The sequence below is a fragment of the Chiloscyllium plagiosum genome, unplaced genomic scaffold, assembly GCF_037043375.1.
Source record: "Chiloscyllium plagiosum isolate Xiang-an unplaced genomic scaffold, Cpla_swu_hap1 HiC_scaffold_13, whole genome shotgun sequence".
In the NCBI taxonomy this organism is placed as follows: domain Eukaryota; kingdom Metazoa; phylum Chordata; class Chondrichthyes; order Orectolobiformes; family Hemiscylliidae; genus Chiloscyllium; species Chiloscyllium plagiosum.
This window is the reverse complement of record NW_028270151.1, coordinates 54,216,065-54,234,420: the sequence shown is the minus strand read 5'-3', so window position 1 is coordinate 54,234,420 and position 18,356 is coordinate 54,216,065. Positions and strand designations below refer to the sequence as shown.

The 18,356-nt window shown below is 38.2% G+C and overlaps 1 protein-coding gene across 1 annotated transcript in view; it reads left to right on the top strand.

Moving 5' to 3' along the window:
• The window catches only part of LOC148148317 (uncharacterized), a 37,149-nt gene that overhangs the window by 15,496 nt on the left and 3,297 nt on the right, over nt 1-18,356 (top strand). The window contains exons 3-6 of the mRNA XM_087993251.1: nt 6,874-6,967; nt 8,393-8,511; nt 10,721-10,863; nt 12,103-12,300. Of these exons, the coding sequence (XP_087849377.1) occupies nt 6,874-6,967; nt 8,393-8,511; nt 10,721-10,863; nt 12,103-12,300 (554 nt within the window). The remainder of the gene's footprint in view (nt 1-6,873; nt 6,968-8,392; nt 8,512-10,720; nt 10,864-12,102; nt 12,301-18,356) is intronic.

Sequence of the window (18,356 nt, the reverse complement as noted above, 5' to 3'; positions counted from 1 at the left end):
TGACCCTGAGGTGATGTCCTTTGACTGAGATGTTTGACCTCCAATAACCACAACCATTTTCTTAGTGCTAGGTATGACTCCAAACAGTGGAGATTTTCCTCATTCTCATTGATTTCAATTTTCCTACAGTTCCTCTACACTCAGTCAATACTGCATTGATGTTAAGGACAGTCAATCTTCCCTTCTTGATTTAATACTTTTGTCTATATTTGAACCAAGTCTGTATTGCAATCACAAGTACAGTAATTGAAGAGGAATTCATATTGAGCTTTGATCAGTAGGTTATTGTTGAGTAAATGTTGCTTAATAGCACTGTCAATAACATTTTAAATTACTTTGCTAGTGATTGAGATTGGAGTAATTGGTCGACCTGCTTTTGGCATGCTTTTGAGGACAGGACACGCTTGGGCATTTTCCCACATTGTTACATCGATTCTAGTGTTGTAATTGACTAAGTGCATGGCTCGTCCTGGACCATATTCATCTGTAATATTGCTGTTCTGTTGACAAGTTAGCCTTTTCAATATCCAGTGTCTTCAGCCATTTCTGGATATCACGTGGAGTTGATCAAATTGGTTGAAGAATGGCACATGCAGTGATGGGGACCTCCAGAGGAGGCCAAGATGGATCATTTGCACAGCACATCTGGTGAAGTTATCTGAAAATGCTTTTGCCTCATCTTTTGCGCTGAAATACTGTGCAAATCTTTCACTGAGGATGAAAATATTTGTGAAATCTCTCCCATCGGTGAGTTATATTAATTGACTTTGTTGGCAATAAGGCAAAACTGTAGAGCTTAAATCTTAAATATTAGTTGAAATGATAGCTCTATCAATCACGGGCTGCTTATGAACCTTAGAATGCAATTAGTCCTATGTTGTAGCTTCATCATGTTGACACCTCATTTTTAGATATGCATAATACTGCTACTGGCATGTCCTCCTACTGTTATGGTAGGTTAGAGTTGACTTTCTGGTTTAGTGGTAATGGTACAGCAAGGTTAAAAATTATCCTTGAATAAAGTTCTGCTTTTGATGGCACAACATCTCATGAATGTTAAATCTGGAGTTGCTAGATCTGTTCAAAATCTTTCCCATTCAGCACATCAGTAATGCTGCAAAACTTGATGGAGGAATCCTCAATATGAAGGTGAGACTTCATCTCCTCAATGCTCCTACTAACATTTTCATGAGATTTTACCGTGAAAAACCTATGAAAACTTAAAGCTTGTGAAACCAAACTTGGTGTTCCCATCTTAACTGAGGCTTTCTGTCATGATTCTGAATTTCATTTGGATATTTAAGAAGTTTCAGCTGTATTTTCTGGTTATCAATTTTATTAGTAAAGTATAGTTGTGATTATAATATTGTATATGGAAGTCAGACCAAAATGGTATTTTCCGTTAAAGACTTGGACTTTATTTTGGAAACAGGCTACCTACGGAGATTTTAAAATCTGCTTTCGGAAATAAGGTTGTATTTGATAATAAAACATGCAGGTGAAATTAGCACTGCATTAAAAAAAAGGGAATTATATTATAAGGTCACATTGAATATTGCTACAAAGAATGGAGAGCAAAAAGAAGGGCTATGCCTGTAATGAGAATGATGAGGGTAAGATTTCACCTAGAGCCCCCACTTTAGCTCATGATAAATTACAATACACAGGGGCTGGAGCCAGTGAGAACTCACTTATGATGATAATGATGTGAGGCAGATAATTCTATTTCTTAGACCTCATTATGATGCTGTAAGAAAGACTCCTGCTGAAACCCAGTTGGAATCGTTATACATCATCACAGCACAACTTGCATAAAATCGAGAGAACAGTACTGGTATTAAGTTGAATGGTGGGATAAGGGAATCCTTCTGGGTGTTATATAAAGGTAGAGCACAGAAAGACTTGTTTTATATCTTGGAGCACTCCTGTTCCTCTTAACCCAAAAGACAGACTTCAAAACATATTTTAACATCAGCTTATCTTGGTTTCTTCTCGCCACACCACTACTGATGGTACTGCTACAACACGGGTTTCATTCATGTGAATTTGCTCCAACAAAATTGACAAATTGGGGAGACTGTTTCTAAAGCATGAACTTTTAAAGTGTGCACTGGTTATAATGTGATTTGGGTGGCATTAGTTTAAATGGTGCTGCTATTATGCAATTTTTGTATAACATGGCATTGCACAAGAATGGAACTACCGCGTTATAGCAGTACTAGCTGTACTTATACGCTTGAAAGAATGCATGTCTTTAAGGAATCCTCAGTAAAAATTGAGGTGGTGTTTGCATGACATCATTTGACTTTTACATTTTAGACATGAGATCCCATCTGTCTGTGGCAGGCACCAATAAAGCCGCTGAAACCTAAAGGGTCAAAGAACATTGGAAGTGTGAAAAAAACAGAGCCAGAGAAAAGATATACATTGTGAAGAAAGTTAGTAGATGGATTTCCAGTGGTCAATGTTCTAGGATTCTCAGGAGTTTCTAGGAATTGATGATTTCAGTAACTGGGTATAGGTTTGCTCACTGAGCTGGATGGTTCGTTTTCAGACGTTTTGTCACATACTGGGTAACATCTTTAGTGAGCCTCCAGATGCAGCACTGGTGGCATGGCCCACTTTCTATTTATGTGTTTAGTTTTCCTTGGGTTGGTGATGTCATTTCCTGTCCTTTTTCTCAGGGGGTGGTAAATGGGATCCAAGTCAATGTATTTGTTGATAGAGTTATGGTTGGAATGTCATGCTTCTAGGAATTCTCACAGTTATCTCTGTTTGGCTTGTCCTAGGATAGATGTGTTGTCCCAGTCGAAGTGGTGTCCTTCCTCATCTATATATAAGGATACTAGTGAGAGTGAGTCATGTCTTTTTGTGGCTAGTTGATGTTCATGTTTCCTGGTGGCTAGTTTTCTGCCTGTTGTCCAATGTAGTGTTTGTTACAGTTGTTGCAAGGTATATTGTAAATGACATTAGTTTTGCTTGTTGTCTGTATAGGGTCTTTCAGGTTCATTAGCTGCTGGTTTAGTGGGATGTTCGGTTTGTGAATTCCCATGATGCCAAGAGGTATGAGAAGTCTGGCAGTCATTTCTGAGATGTCTTTGATATAGGGGAGAGTGGCTAGGGTTTCTGGACTTGTTTTGACTGCTTGTTTGGATTTGTTGCTGAGAAACCGGCGGACTGTATTCATTGGGTACCCGTTCTTTTTGAATTAACTGTATAGGTGATTTTCCTCTGCTCTGCGTAGTTCCTCTGTGCTGCAGTGTGTGGTGGCTCATTGAAATAATGTTCTAATGCAACTTTTTTTGTGGGTGTTGGGACAATTGTTTCTGTAGTTCAGTATTTGATCCGTATATGTTGTTCTCCTGTAGACGTTGTTTGAAGTTCCCCATTGGCTGTTCGTTCCACTGTGACATCTGGGAATGGCAGTTTGTTGTTGTTTTCCTCCTCTTTAGTGAATTTTATGCCAGTAAGGGGATTATTGATTGTCTCGAAGGTTTCCTCTAATTTATTTCATTTGGTAACATTTGCCAGCTTGAGCAGGAACTTCTATAGGCAGATCTGGAGGAATGAAGCAGGGGCGTTTAGTGCAACAATAAACATCCTAAAATGAATATCATAAATGTTTCTGGGTTTGCTAAAATAGATGAGCATAAGTACTTACGGAGTAGAACATGAGAAGGGCATTTGATCCCTTGAACCTGCTCAATCATTTCCTGAGGTCACGACTGATCTAATTGTGGCCTTAACATCAGCCTCCTGCCTGTCCTTTTAACCCTTGACTTTCATGGAATATATTCAATCACTTCATCTTTTTGCTGTCTGGGTTAATGAATCTCTGAGAGAAGAAATCCCATCTATTCCTATCTTAAATAGGAGATCTATTATTTTGAGACTGTGCCTCTCAGCATCTACCATGTCAAGCCCCCTCAGAATCTTATGTTTCAATAAGATCACCTCTCAAACTTCTAAAATCCAAACTTGCACAAATGTTTCCCATCCTTTCATTGCAGAAATCAACTCCTTGTCTAAACTGCCTCCACTGTAATTATATACTTTTTTAAACTGGGAGACTAGAATACTTAGATTACTTACTTACAATGTGCAAACCGGCCCTTCGGCCCAACAAATCCACACTGACCTGCCAAAGCGCAACCCACCCAGATCCATTCCTCTACACCTAACACACTACAGGCAATTTAACTTGGACAATTCACCTAACCTGCACATTTTTGGACTGTGGGAGGAAACCGGAGCACTGGGAGGAAACCCACGCAGACACTGGGAGAATGTGCAAACTCCACACAGAGAGTCGCCTGAGGCAGGAATTGAACCCGGGTCTCTGGCGCTGGAGGCAGCAGTGCTAACCACTGTGCCACCGTGCCGCCCACTTACTCAAGTGTTGGTTCACCAATGCCCTATAACATTGTAATAACACTCCGCTACTTTTATATTTCATCCCCTTACAATAACAAGCAATATTCCATTTTCCTTCCAAATTTCTTGCTGTACCTGTTTCCTAACTTTTTAAGTATCATGAAGTAAGAAATCCAAATGCTACCATCTGCAGTATTCTGTACTCTCTCCCTAATTATATAATATTCAGGTTTTCCATTCTTCCCACCTAAGTGTACAAGGTCACATTTTCCCACATTATACTCCATCTCTCAAATTTTTGCTGACTCTCTTAACCTGTCCATGTATCTTTGTGCCACCTCACAACTTGCTTTCCTATCTATCTTCATGTCATCGGCACATTTTGCTACAATACACATCATCTCTTCATCCAAGTCATCAGTACAGAACTAAATAGTTGGGGCTCCAGCACTGACCTCTTTGATGACCTATTAGATAAATATTGTCAACCTATGAAGGCACATGTACCCATGCACATCCAGAAAAAATCTAGAAGCATGATTTATCTCTGTGCCATCCATGTGCGTACAATAGAAATAACAAGATTATTGTGACAGTTTATATCCTCCCTCTCACAGGAAAGATTGACTCAGAACTGGGACCATTGCAATGATCTTGATTTCAACAAAGCAAAAGTAAGCAAGTAGAAGGCCATGTAAAATGATCATTAGAATCATTAAAATAGAGGACATAAAGATTTGCAGTGAAAGAAAGATTGGAGATATAGGTAAACAAAATATTTTTAGCTTATAACATGTCTCAGAGTGCCGCTTTCATGAGCAGACTGCTGTTTTGTTGTGAAATCTTCCTGCATATCATACCTATCAAAATCACTGGAAATTACATTTGGTGTGTTGTACAATGTCCAAACGACACTTAGCTTATAAAAGAAAACGTTAACATTTTCTCTGCCACGTACCAAATCGTTCCAGCATCTGAAGTTTTTTTTCTATTTGTTTCACCATATCAGGTGACTTTTCAGAAAATGCAGTACTGAACAGCCCAAGAAATGGTAATCTAACTGTCTCAAAAGGGAATTAAACTTAGTGTTGGAAACATTTTGACTTGCAACAAATTCCAAAGTATGTTCCAATACTATTTGAATACATACTTAAGTCAAGCTAAATAAAAGCACCTTTCATAGTGGGACATGAAATGGAGAGAATTTCCTTAACTTTTAGTTTGTTTCATACTTCCCACCATTCCATTTTTTTTCTTTCTTTTTATAATGTTAATGCAGGGAATCTTTCATTAAAATCAAAGCTTTGAGTGGAAACCATGTCTAAATCTTTTAAATAATTCCTGGTGAATGCAAATTAAATATGCCTGGACAAGCTTCAACTATAACAGACTTCGAAATGCATGACATTCAAATGTTATATGATTAATCACAGCCATAGTTGTGCAGTACATGACTTAGGTTTAAATTAGGTATAATGGCTACACATAGATTTAGTTGATGATTTGTTTTAAAAATGTACATGTAACTACTTAGAAACACAAGAAAAAGAAAAGAAAGAGGTCTGTCCTGTTTAGGTACATTGCAACTAAACATCATGACTCCAAATACTTCCCACCTACTGGCACGTAATCTCCTGGAAGAGATGAGACACAGATTTTAAAAATTCATGGACACCTTGGAAAAAGTTCAATTTTGTCTCTGACTTCAAGCTAAAGGACAGAAATAATATCGCAGGAATAATTGTGAATCAGAATGTGAAAGGACCTTAAGGGACATAGAACAATTACAATCACCAGAGAAAGGGTACTGAGAAAAACTTAGAATTAAAATATGGCAATCCCCTTCACCTTAATGGACTTTATCCTTGGATGTTAAAAAAGAGTGGCTGTTGTCATACGAAATGCAATGGTTTTAATTTTCCAAATTTCCATAGGTTCTTTAAAGGTCTCGTCAGATTGGAAAAATAGAAATGGTGATTCCTTTATTTATTAAAAAAGGAGAAAGAGATCAAGAATCTGCAGGCTGATTAGTGTAACAGGTGGCAGAGAGAAAATGCTTAAATCTATTATGAAGGAGATTATTTCATAACAGATAGAAAATCTTTATGCAATCAGACAGAGTCAACATGGTCTTGCGAAAGGGGAATCTTGATTAACCAATTTATTAAAGTTCTTTCCAAAAGTCAAAAGTAAAGGTTTAATCTTGAGATTCTAATCTCAGTCTAATGCAATTCTTTTGAAATATCTCATCATTAGCATACCAGCTACAATTTTATAAATTACAACTTTCTTTACAGAAAAATTATACCTATGAGAAACTTTGAGTTGAAGTAATATTCCATTTTAATTGTCAATAAAGCTTTTTTGTGAATCCACTTTGAATCTTTTTTTAATTCTGTAGATTTTCGAGCCAAATTACTAAAGTTCAATGAGTAGTTGATTAATATTCAAATGCAATAAAATGTAAATCTCTAAATTTGTGTGCCATTCTTTTCTAAGCTACCATCTGATAAATTCAAGTTCAGGACTTGGTATGAGCTGGAAGGAAATAACATCAAAGGTGCTCAACTTCATTGTCCAAGAATCAGAACAGGTAACACCATTATAATAAAAATCAAATTCTAAAGATGATAAAAAGAACAAATTGTACTATATTAGACAAATTTTAAGAGGCATATGAGTTTCTGCTGGTATGGCCGTATAAAATCCATGAATTACTTTCATAAAATATATAGATTGACAATGGACTTGCATTGGGTCATGTAGCAGCTGTTTTTATGGCACTATGCAGCTTCCTAAGAGCCCAAACGGTAGCTAGGAAGCATGTGCACCAACTGGAAGTGCATTACTCGCTACATTGGATAAGAACAAGCAAGAGGTATTCTTCACCCATGTCTGAATCAGGTATTTGCTCCAGTGCTGGATTGGCTCAGAGAAAACTAGTATGAAGCTTCTCCTTAATAAAATGTAAGTATCCACTACAACTAGCTTCATAATCACCACTGCTTCAAGTCTCAGAATCTTCCCAGCAAAGATCAAGGCCCCCTATTCCTCTCTGAAATGACAAACATAAGCTACATCCACATACCCAAACACAATCCCTTGTTTCCTTCTATGAGGCTCTGATCTCTCCTATTGGGCCCCAGTTTCAAAATGAGGCTCTACCAGTGATATCTTGCCATTTCCCATGTCCCCTTCCACTCTCGCAGCAATCCAAATTGGAATATCTCCATCTTGTTTAGCATCATCTTCATTACATTGAAGTTCAAAGTTTGACATCTTCAAACCTCGCCATTTCTGTCTGCAGAAATGAAGATGTGCCTGGGAGATGCCCAGAAATGGCTGCTCCAAACTTAACCTCCAATAACTTCAGTTGATTATAATATTATCAAATTACAATAGGTTCAGGAACTTTAAATACATGGGCAATAATCTAGATAATATACAGAGTATGACAAGAAGGCTCAGAGCATACAACTGTAAGAAAACGCCAGTGGATAAGGTCAGAGAAGGAAAAATGGCAAGAAGAGAAGAATTCAAAGCTCTTTATTTGAATTAATGCAATATTCATTACATGATGGAAGAATTAATTGCAGAACTATAAATAATTGAGTATGATATAGTTGCTGTTATAGAGATATGGTTAATGGTTGGAATCTGAATATGTGAGGATATTTGATATTTCAGAAGGACATGAATTAAAGAAGGTCAACATTGCTGAACTAGAATGCTAATTAAGAGAAAACTAGTTCTAAGCTTCTCTTTAATAAAATGTAAGTACTCACTGCAATTAGCTTCATAATCACCACTGATTCAGTTCTCAGAATCAGCCCAGCATGGAGCAAAGATCAAGGATTTTTTGAGGATTCCAAATCATTGTATTTATGCCAAGATATAAGTCATCTACAATTACCCTATAAATTATGCAAATGAATAAATATTTTTGGGAGGTTTAAAGGTTAGCCTTTAAAAATGATCAACAGAACATGTCAATTCCATGAAATTTGTGTGTTGAAAGGCCCTCCATCACAGCATCTGTTTTTCAAAGATGGAAGAAGAATTTCAGCTGAGAGGAAGAAAAGCCAAAGCCAAGCTACACTGGATCAGAGATTATTGGAAAACTGGGAGAACTGCCTGGTGAGGGGTTAGCTTTTTTTTTGTTTGTGGAAAAGCATCAGAAACTTCAGAGGGCTCCAATAAACTTAAGGGAAATATTTCCTCAGGATAAGACAGAGCACAAAATACATGTTCTAACTCCTGAGTTACTATTTAACAGTCCCAATATTTACCTCACACACCTCCAAATCCACCCAGATGACCTACATTCTCCAGACCCTGACCCAACACCCCGGCACCCAACCCCCTTTCCATCTTTATTGGGCCAAACTAGTCCTAACCAGATCATCCCTGTCACCAGACCTGACTCAACCTGATCTGATCCTTCATGCTGCCAGACCTAACCTGATCCCTCTGGTGCCAGACTGGACTGACTCCCCACCCCCCACCCTCACCAGCTTCCCTCTCCTCACTGATCACTGGCCTGACACTCCTCAGGACCCAACCCGAACCCCCTTTCTCCCCAAACTCAACATACTCTCAGCATTAGGGAGGAATTGAGGGCTGCAGATGTTGGAGATCAGAGTCGAGAATGTGGTGTGGAAAAGCGCAGCAGATCAGGCATTATCCGAGGTGCAGGAAAATCGACTTTTCCTGATGAAGTGCTCTTGCCCGAAACATTGATTCGCCTGATCCTTGGATGCTGCCTAACCTGTTGTAACCACCACACTCTCAACTCATACTCTCAGCATCTTACAGCTTTACCATTAAAACACAATGATTATGAAACCTAATCAGAATGTATGAGACAATAACTTTCAAAACACCAGCACAGGCATAGTGGTCCAAATGGTCTTCAAAGCTGTAAAGTTATTTAATTATTATTACTTTCTGCCGATACACTTGTTTGATTCACATTGGTTCGAAACAAAAGCCAAACTGGTACCTATAAATTTTGAAAATATGATGGCAATAATGCAACACTTTAAAATCTTTTCAATAAATAACTTCTATGATCATTGCTATGGCCCAGATTTTTGCCACATCAAGACTGCCAGGCATTAAAAATTCTAGGCCTTTAAATCTTTGAAAACAAAGCCAAGAGAGTTAAAAAAAAATACAAGATTGCTTTCTCGTTCAGTGTATCTGTTGGCACTGGTTTGAGGAGTTTTATTACTGGACTAATGCAGCATGTTTCATTTCACAAGGATCCATTGTCACAGTGAGGTACCTTCCATTTTGCAGTTTTATTGACAGCTACAAATAATTTTGGAATCTTTGATGTGGGAGTTTGAATTACAATGCTTACTGCATTTGAGTAAACTGCATATTTCGTAATGTTTATTCAAATGAAAGGATATAAGTGTTATACGTGGGTTTTAAGAATGAGAGTGGATTTTCAATTTAGTGAAGTCAAAAATGCACTGAGTTTTATTCAGTAGAAACTTATGTTTTTACATCTTTGCACAGATCTTGAGGTCTCTAGGTGAGTGGACTAGGTGAGTGGACATTCTAGGTGTAAGGTGGGGAAAACAAGTTGATAGAGCTGCTGTAAAAGATTATGGGGGAACAATCATAGGCCATGGAGGGTAGTAGGCTTATAAGGTTAGTTGCTGAGAGAGAGACTCACTGAGATCCGTGTAAAGGGTGGAGGAGAACATCTTCAACGTAGGCATCCTTGGAAGAGGTTTTGCATAAAACTTATGCATGAAACATTGATTCTCCTGCTCCTCTGATGCTGCCTAACCAGCTGTGCTTTTCTGGCACCACACCCTTTGACTCTGATCTCCAGCATCTACAGTCCTCACTTTCTCCTAGTTGATTATAGGATTAGGTAGAGTGGCAAATGTTGGCTTGAAGGGTATGAAGGCTTATAAAGTCCGGATAGTGAATATAGGTTGGCCTGAGTTGATCTGGATGGGATATTTGGAATACGTACCCAATAGTCTCTGGTTCTGTCCAGGTCACCTGACTCAACTCTCAGGGAATCCTGTCACCTTGGAAAGTGACACCAAAGTTCCAGGCCTCTTTTACCTGGGCCAGCCTTTTGGAACTGGGAAATTCCCTGTTGCTCCACTCCCAATCCAGGAGACAAAATTCCAGGCCTGTGCTTTGCTGGACTGAATGTTAATAATTCTAGCATTCTATCTCAGATGAGCCTATTCAGTATTGACCAGGATCACTGTATAACCTTATGAATTATAAGTAAAAATTACAAGTTTCCAAGCTTGTGATATACATATGCATCTTTTGCCAAATATTCACAAAAATGTTCATTTCCAACTTACAGGAAGTAAACCTATCATACCAAGGTCTTGGTGATTCCTATCAGTTAGAGAACTTTTATAAGATTCTTCGCAGGTTGATTCGAGTGGAAAAGCTACAGTTGGTGGACAATTTTCTGACAGATCTTAGTTCTGTCAGGTTGCCAAGGTAGGGAATACTTCATTTAACTATTGATCCATAGCTACTCCATTTATTCAGATTTAAACCCTTCCTGTCTAATAACTCCAGTATTTTATGGAAATATCTGAATGTCTTTGTTACTTGTTCTACATGTTATTATTATATGAAGGGCTTTTTTTTCTGTGTATGGCACCTTCCTTTTGCTATGTTGTTTACCTTTCATCACTTAATTATAGGGCAGAAATGTCACAGGAGCGCTGAGGGTGTCTGTTTCTTGACTTGATGAAATCCACCATCTCCATTTCCAAATGCATGGAATCATATGCTAGATATCTCCAATTCCAACTCCAACAATCACTACTCCACAAAATATTGATGTAATACTTTGTGGTTCCCTGGGTGAGCATGGAACATGATTGCATCTGTCCACTGATAATGATTATTTGGCAGTGCGTCCCTGCCTAATTGGCAGTGATAACTAAAATGCAATTTAACATAACTTATATACACTTTCAGATATTTATAAGTGGTGGTTTATTTCTGGTGAGGATTGTTTATGTTTATCCTGGGCTTGGCCTGGATAAATTTGTACAGGCCTCGGATTTAAATCATTTTAATCACTAGCTTTGACTTTTAAAAATCTTGAATATTACTGGCCACTAGACAGTGATCCTTAATCCTTTAGAAATTGTGTGCATTGTTAACCACATGAGCTTCTATCACAATTATTTCAAGTAAGTCCAATTGCTTTTTCTACATTCAGGACAGACCTTCTTTACAACTGAAAATGTGTTGCTGGAAAAGCGCAGCAGTTCAGGCAGCATCCAAGGAACAGGAGAATCGACGTTTCGGGCATTCCTGAAGAAGGGCTTATGCCCGAAACGTCGATTCTCCTGTTCCTTGGATGCTGCCTGACCTGCTGCGCTTTTCCAGCAACACATTTTCAGCTCTGATCTCCAGCATCTGCAGTCCTCACTTTCTCCTCGAAGACCTTCTTTACAAACCTATTTATTTCACTTCTGTCACTCATTGTGTTGATGTTCTTTACTGAAATTCTATACATTCTGGTTTCAGTTAAAATAGCAAAAGGTGTAACTTCCCTCACCTTAGTGTCTTGTACTAATAATTTTTCTATTTCAGCATTTATCTCAATCTTTCATCATTGAGAAATGTAAGCAACTTACTGCTTTGATTACTCAAATTTATCTACAGTTTGGTAGTCTTTTGATTCAAACTGGAAATAATATGTTTATTCTGTTTCTACAGATGTAAAGAACTTAATCTCAATAAGAATCATTTAACAACTTTTGAACAACTGCCGAAAATTCCCCAAATTCAACGTTTATCAGTAAATGAAAACAACATAGCGACATTAAAAGGACTTAATGAACTGGGAGGAACACCAATCGAATCGTTAACTTTGAAAAGGAACCCCTGTGAATTCCAGGATAAGTACAGATCCAAGTAAATTTTCTTGGAAAATATTAATTATAAATGTAAATCACTCCTTGTTTAAATGTGAGGATCATTTTTAAATATGATTGCACAGAAACCTTTAACAACATCATTGCCAAAGACTGGGGAAACATTACAAATTATCACCAATAAATCTGTCTTCTAAATCTACACATCTTATGAAGTAAGTTAAAAAGAAAGCAGAAAACTTGTTTGCATTTGAATTTGAAGTATTCTGAAACGCCAAGTAAAATGTTGGTGTGTGATTATAATGCAGTTTCTTTTGTTTTAGAAGCTATTTCAGACAACATACACTCTCAGATCATGCTCTTCAACTGCACCTCCATGTATCAATATGTCATCCATGTGACATATTGCTCCATAAAGATCTTTTAAAAATATTTTACCAAGTCCATTGATAAATCTCTGAAATAAGACAACCCCACATCATAATCTGTTCAACAAAATCTCCCAAATGGAGTTAAGAATATAGTAAGCAACTTGTTTGCTCATCCAGTGGCGTTTGTGGAATCAATTATTTTCTTGAAGCTTTGTGAAAATTCTACTTTTGGATAGATCTTCTAAACTCTCATCAACCATATACATAGGGTGGATTTTCTCATCATCATCTTGTTGAGCTGTGAAAGGACAACACAAATTCAAATGGTACAATTGATCTTAGGAACAGGAACTATGCTCAAGCACCATTAGTTTGGTCTTGTGACTAGGGAAATGATGCCCATTCTTGTTATTTCTTCAAACTATTTCTGAACTTGCTTCATTAGGATATGCAGAATATTTCTGGGTATACTGAAAAAATAAGGATTTAGAGCCTTTCTTCAAAGTAATGCTGTATTCATATTCAGGTTTCATAACATTTTAAATAAACTCTTAAACATTTCTTGCTGTTTAACCTCTTCCACAATTTGAATAAGTTTGAGGTTAAGGCATGTATTCGAACTCAGGAATGAGAATTCTTAATTGAGAAGTAGGCATAGGTTTTCTACAATTCAGCATCCCCTTTATTAGAGAGGTTTATTTTGTAGTATATCATTTATCTTAAGTATTTATGCCTCCCAGACCATGTAGCTACAATGCTGTTAGCTGCACAGCGTTTCTTTAACCATGGTTACCTTTATAATAATATTGTGACACTTATCCCATTGCCTAAGTTAAAAGTTGTGAGATGACCATTGACATAAATATTAGCGTGTCTAAATGTATGGTCTGGAAACATTTATTTTTCCCAGGAACAATTTGCAGGAAGGCACAATGGTTCAATGGTTAGCACCGCTGCCTCACAGCACCAGCAACCTGGGTTAGATTTCACCTGTGTGGAGTTTGCAAATTCTCCCTGTACCTGTGTGGGCTTCTTCTGGCTGCTCCAGCTTCCTGACATAGTTCAAAGTTGGGCAGGTTAGCTGGGTTGGCCGTGCTAAATTGCCCATAGCATCCAAGGAAATGCAGGAAAGGTGGGTTAGCCATGGGACTTGCAAGATTACAGGAATAGGGTATGGAGCAGGAATCTTGGTGGGATGTTCTTTGGCAGACTGATGTGAACTTCATGGGCTGGAGGCATAAATACTTAAGATAAATGATATACTACAAAAAAAACCTCTCTAATAAAGGGGATGCTGAATTGTAGAAAAACCTATGCCTACTTCCCAATTAAGAATTCTCATTCCTAAGTTTGAATCCATGCCTTAATCACTGTAGAGATTCTATGATTTTAGCTTTTTCTTCTTTTGAAGACTGTTCAGGTTTTTGATTTTGATTTCTTGGTTTTTTTTTCTCCCTTGAAACTGTGTCCTAAGCTTGAACCGTTTTCTTTAACTGCAACTGCATGAGGTGACAGCTAAAGCATTCACTTTTAATAGCCAAGCAATGTCTGTGCCTGTAAGATTCCGTAATGTTGAACAAGGACTTTTGGTGTCTGGTGCCTGTCCTACTCTCTATATTGATTTCTCACATGCATCATTTGTGATTTTGTGCCTTTGGAATTGAATAGACTCTGCTGATCTCCTATAGTAAGGTTGATATTCCCCTCTTAGAATTGATCTTTGTGTCTTTGGGACTTCTGTTTAACTCAGCTTGCTCTACATAGTCAGGCCTCTTTTGGACTGTAATAAAACTCTGACTCAACAGCAACTCTACAACATTTCTGACTTGCATGAATTCGGATTGGAAGTCAATATAGTCGCATTTCTCCATTAATCTGTAGCTATCATTAATAAAATCTTCTATGGATTCATCTAGATGCTAAACTCTGATTAAATCTAGCTCTTTCAAAGATTCTATGAAGTCTGAGGTTGGCATAATTGTTAAAGGCTTTCAAGACTTATAAAATAATCTGTCGCTTCTTTCACCTTTTGGCAAGCTACATCGTCAGTTGGATCCAGAAGTGTATCGACTTGTATAATTCATGGTTTACTGTCTAATTTGGAAGCTATTCTGTGCCTCAGAGTCTCTCTTTCTCCAAGATATCTACTTACATGTGGCCCACCTTTAAAAGTACACCTTCCTGATATTTTGTCTGGTGCTATGTCTTCCTAATGTGGTTCTATGTCGGATGACTTTTATTTCAGAGTAACTACAATTCTGCTGCTGTATTGAAGAGTTTCTTATGTTTTGCATCTAAAATATATATTGTCACTTTCTCATGTCCAAGATGGAAGATACATGCTTTTAATGACTAAAATGCTTTCAAGGAGCTATGAACCTGCACTCCAAGGTCTCTTTGTTCAGCAACACTCCCTAGGACCTTACCATTAAGTGTATTAGTCCTGCTAAGATTTACTTTCCCAAAATGCAGCACCTCGCATTTATCTGAATTAAACTCCATCTGCCCCTTCTCAGTCCACTGGCTCATCTGGTCCAGATCCTGTTGTAATCTGAGGTAACCCTCTTCGCTCTCCACGACACCTCCAATTTTGGTGTCATCTGCAAACTTACGAACTGTACCCCTTATGCTCGCATCCAAATCATTTATGTAAATGATAAAAAGTAGAGGGCCCAGCACTGATCCTTGTGGTACTCCACTGGTCACAGACCTCTAGTCTGAAAAACAACCCTCCACCACCACCCTCTGTCTTCTACCTTTGAGCCAGTTCTGTATCCAAATGTTCTCCCTGTATTCCATGAGATCTAACCTTGCTAATCAGTCTCCCATGGGGAACCTTGTCAAACGCCTTACTGAAGTCCATATAGATCACATATAATGCTCTGCCCTCATCAATATTCTTTATTACTTCTTCAAAAAACTCAGTCAAGTTTGTGAGACATGATTTCTCACGCACAAAGCCATGTTGACTATCCCGAATCAGTCCTTGCCTTTCCAAATATATGTACATCCTGTCCCTCAGGATTCCCTCCAACAACTTGCCCACCACCGGCGTCAGGCTCACTGGTCTATAGATCCCTAGCTTGTCTTTACCGCCCTTCTTAAACAGTGGCACCACATTTGCCAACCTCCAGTCTTCTGGCACCTCAGCTGTGACTATCGATGATACAAATATCTCAGCAAGAGGCCCAGCAACCACTTCTCTAGCTTCCCACAGAGTTCTCGTGTACACCTGATCAGGTCCTGGGGATTTATCCACCTTTATGAGTTTCCAGACATCTCGCACTTCCTCCTCTGTAATCTGGACATTTTGCAAGATGTCACCATCTATTTCCCTACAGACTATATCTTCCATATCCTTTTCCACAGTAAATACTGATGCAAAATATTCATTTATTCTGTGGCTCCACACAAAAGCTGCCTTGCTGATCTTTGAGGGGCCCTATTCTCTCCCTAGTTACCCTTTTGTGGTTTTATTGAATAATTCCTAACCTGTATACTTTAACTAAACGATTCTTGCCTTCACCGTGGATCTTATGAAGGATCTCCCAGATTTTCTGTGGCATGAATGAAGTCTTTCAACCTTTCTTTCCCTGTTTAAACCAACTCTGCTTCGGCTTTTAATCTAACCAATTTTATAACTTTAATTCTTGGTATTGCGCTATCCCTGGGTCTGCAACCTTTGACTAATATCAGTTTTGTGGTTCTTTCCTTATGATGAAGATGTGTTACTTAATGAAAACTCAATTGCTCAAATTTCTTAAGAGGCAAATGAAAAGACATCGGAACATTTATTTTTAAACAAGGCATTACTTGGTAGTCACCTGCCTTGTGGGAATTGCTTCTTCACTGAAGGTCCTCTCTATGTGCTTGTCAAGTTGCAGTATCTACTTTGGATATTGTATGGAATAGTTGGTGACCAGCCTTGAAGGAAAGGAGCTGCACAGTTTAACTGTTTTGTCTCCAGCAAAGTCTTTGTAGATTCAGTGTTATATCTGGAGCTCTGGTCCAACTACTCCCATATGAGAAGCCTTTGACTATGTCCATTGTTGTTTCCCGACTGACTGCAATTTCATAGGTCCCCAGTAATGACTGTATGTGTTCAGCTGCACTCATCTTTGTGTGGCAGATCATTTACTGGGAGCAATATAAAGACCTGAAACCTTATCCTCCTGGCTATTATGTCTTGAGATTTTCAAAGCAAAACATTTGGTTTATATTAATTGAATCTCTCCAAAGGAAGTGAAAAATCTGTCTCTCATCACCAACCCCTCACCCCCCACCCCACCTAACCTAGTGTGTTGTTTGTATGTTTGTTTTGAATTATTTATAAGTGTAACCATTTCTACTTTCATATTACAACCAATGTGTGTTAACTAATTCAGCAATTTTGTGTTTATTAAAGGAACCTGGGTAATGGATCTTTTTATTTTAAGTCTAATACAGAGAAAATGTATGATTTGCTATATCAAGAACTGGTTAAATCAATTAAATTTATGCTGTGACCAGTGGAGTAATGGGATTAGAGAATGACTGACCATGCCCTCCTCTGCCTTGTTCTTGCCAAAGTGCCTTGTGATGCCTGCTTGCTATGACAGCAACGCTCATTCTGAGCTCTAAGTATTGTTTTTACTTCTCACTTTTGTAGTCTGAATTGATGCATATTTTAAAGCTTCCCCTGACCACCAGGGCTTTCAAGCTTTACTGATGGAATCTCTACTGTCCGTTGCCTCACTGCTGAACTCGAATTCAGGACTGGTCTCACAGATCTTTGCATTAGGACAGAGCCTGTATCCTCCTCAGATTTATTAATCCTCCTTCTATGAAAAGTAGTTAATCCTCCTGCAGCAGCATACCTCTCACTAGCTGTGAAATGATCTTGCCATTCCCTAGAGTATTCTGCTTTGTTGAGGATTGCTATGAGGATTACTTCTGTAACTTTTGCCAAAGTGCTGTATGAGCAGGTGACTTTAAACTGAGATGAAGATCTCACAGCGCTGCTAACCATGTGTTGTGTGAACAGTCAAATCAAATCCGAAACACTGCATAGCATATTGCAAGATGTAGCAGATCATCTGTGCTTTATGAACTGCTACTCATGCTGAGGGTTGCTGCCAACATTCTCTTTAAGTTAGGAAATCAGAGGAGATACTGTGTCAGGTGTGGTAAAGGAGAACCAGTTCCTGGTCTCCAAGAGTCTCTTGTGTTTGACAAGTTATGATTTATTATATGTTAGACATTGAGGAATGCCAGATGTTGTGTCTCACTTCTTCAAGATCCAAAGCCATTCTTCCCATAAATTCATACGACACTATCACAGTGGGTAGTGTTAACAGCACTCTCAGTATTAACCCTTTCAGATCCATATAAACCAGATATCATTTTATTGTCAATATTTTTAGCTACCAACGGTCAGGATGCAAATCCAAGTTACGCAACCATCTGCGCTGCCCAACTTCTCACCATTAGAGATTTCTGTGTCTTTGTCAGAAAACTTGAAGGTTGCTAACATTTTGGTATTGGTATCTACACTCCACCAATATATAAAATATTCAGATTTAAGAATGGAATATCTGTGGAATTGTTCTTTATCAATCATTATGATTTTGTTAGAAGTTGAGAGATACCTCCTTTACAAGCAGACACTGATTTTCTGTAGCACTTCCAGAAAACAGCTATGGAGAACTGTCTGACCGAACCTTTTTGAATTTCAGCTTGAACATAT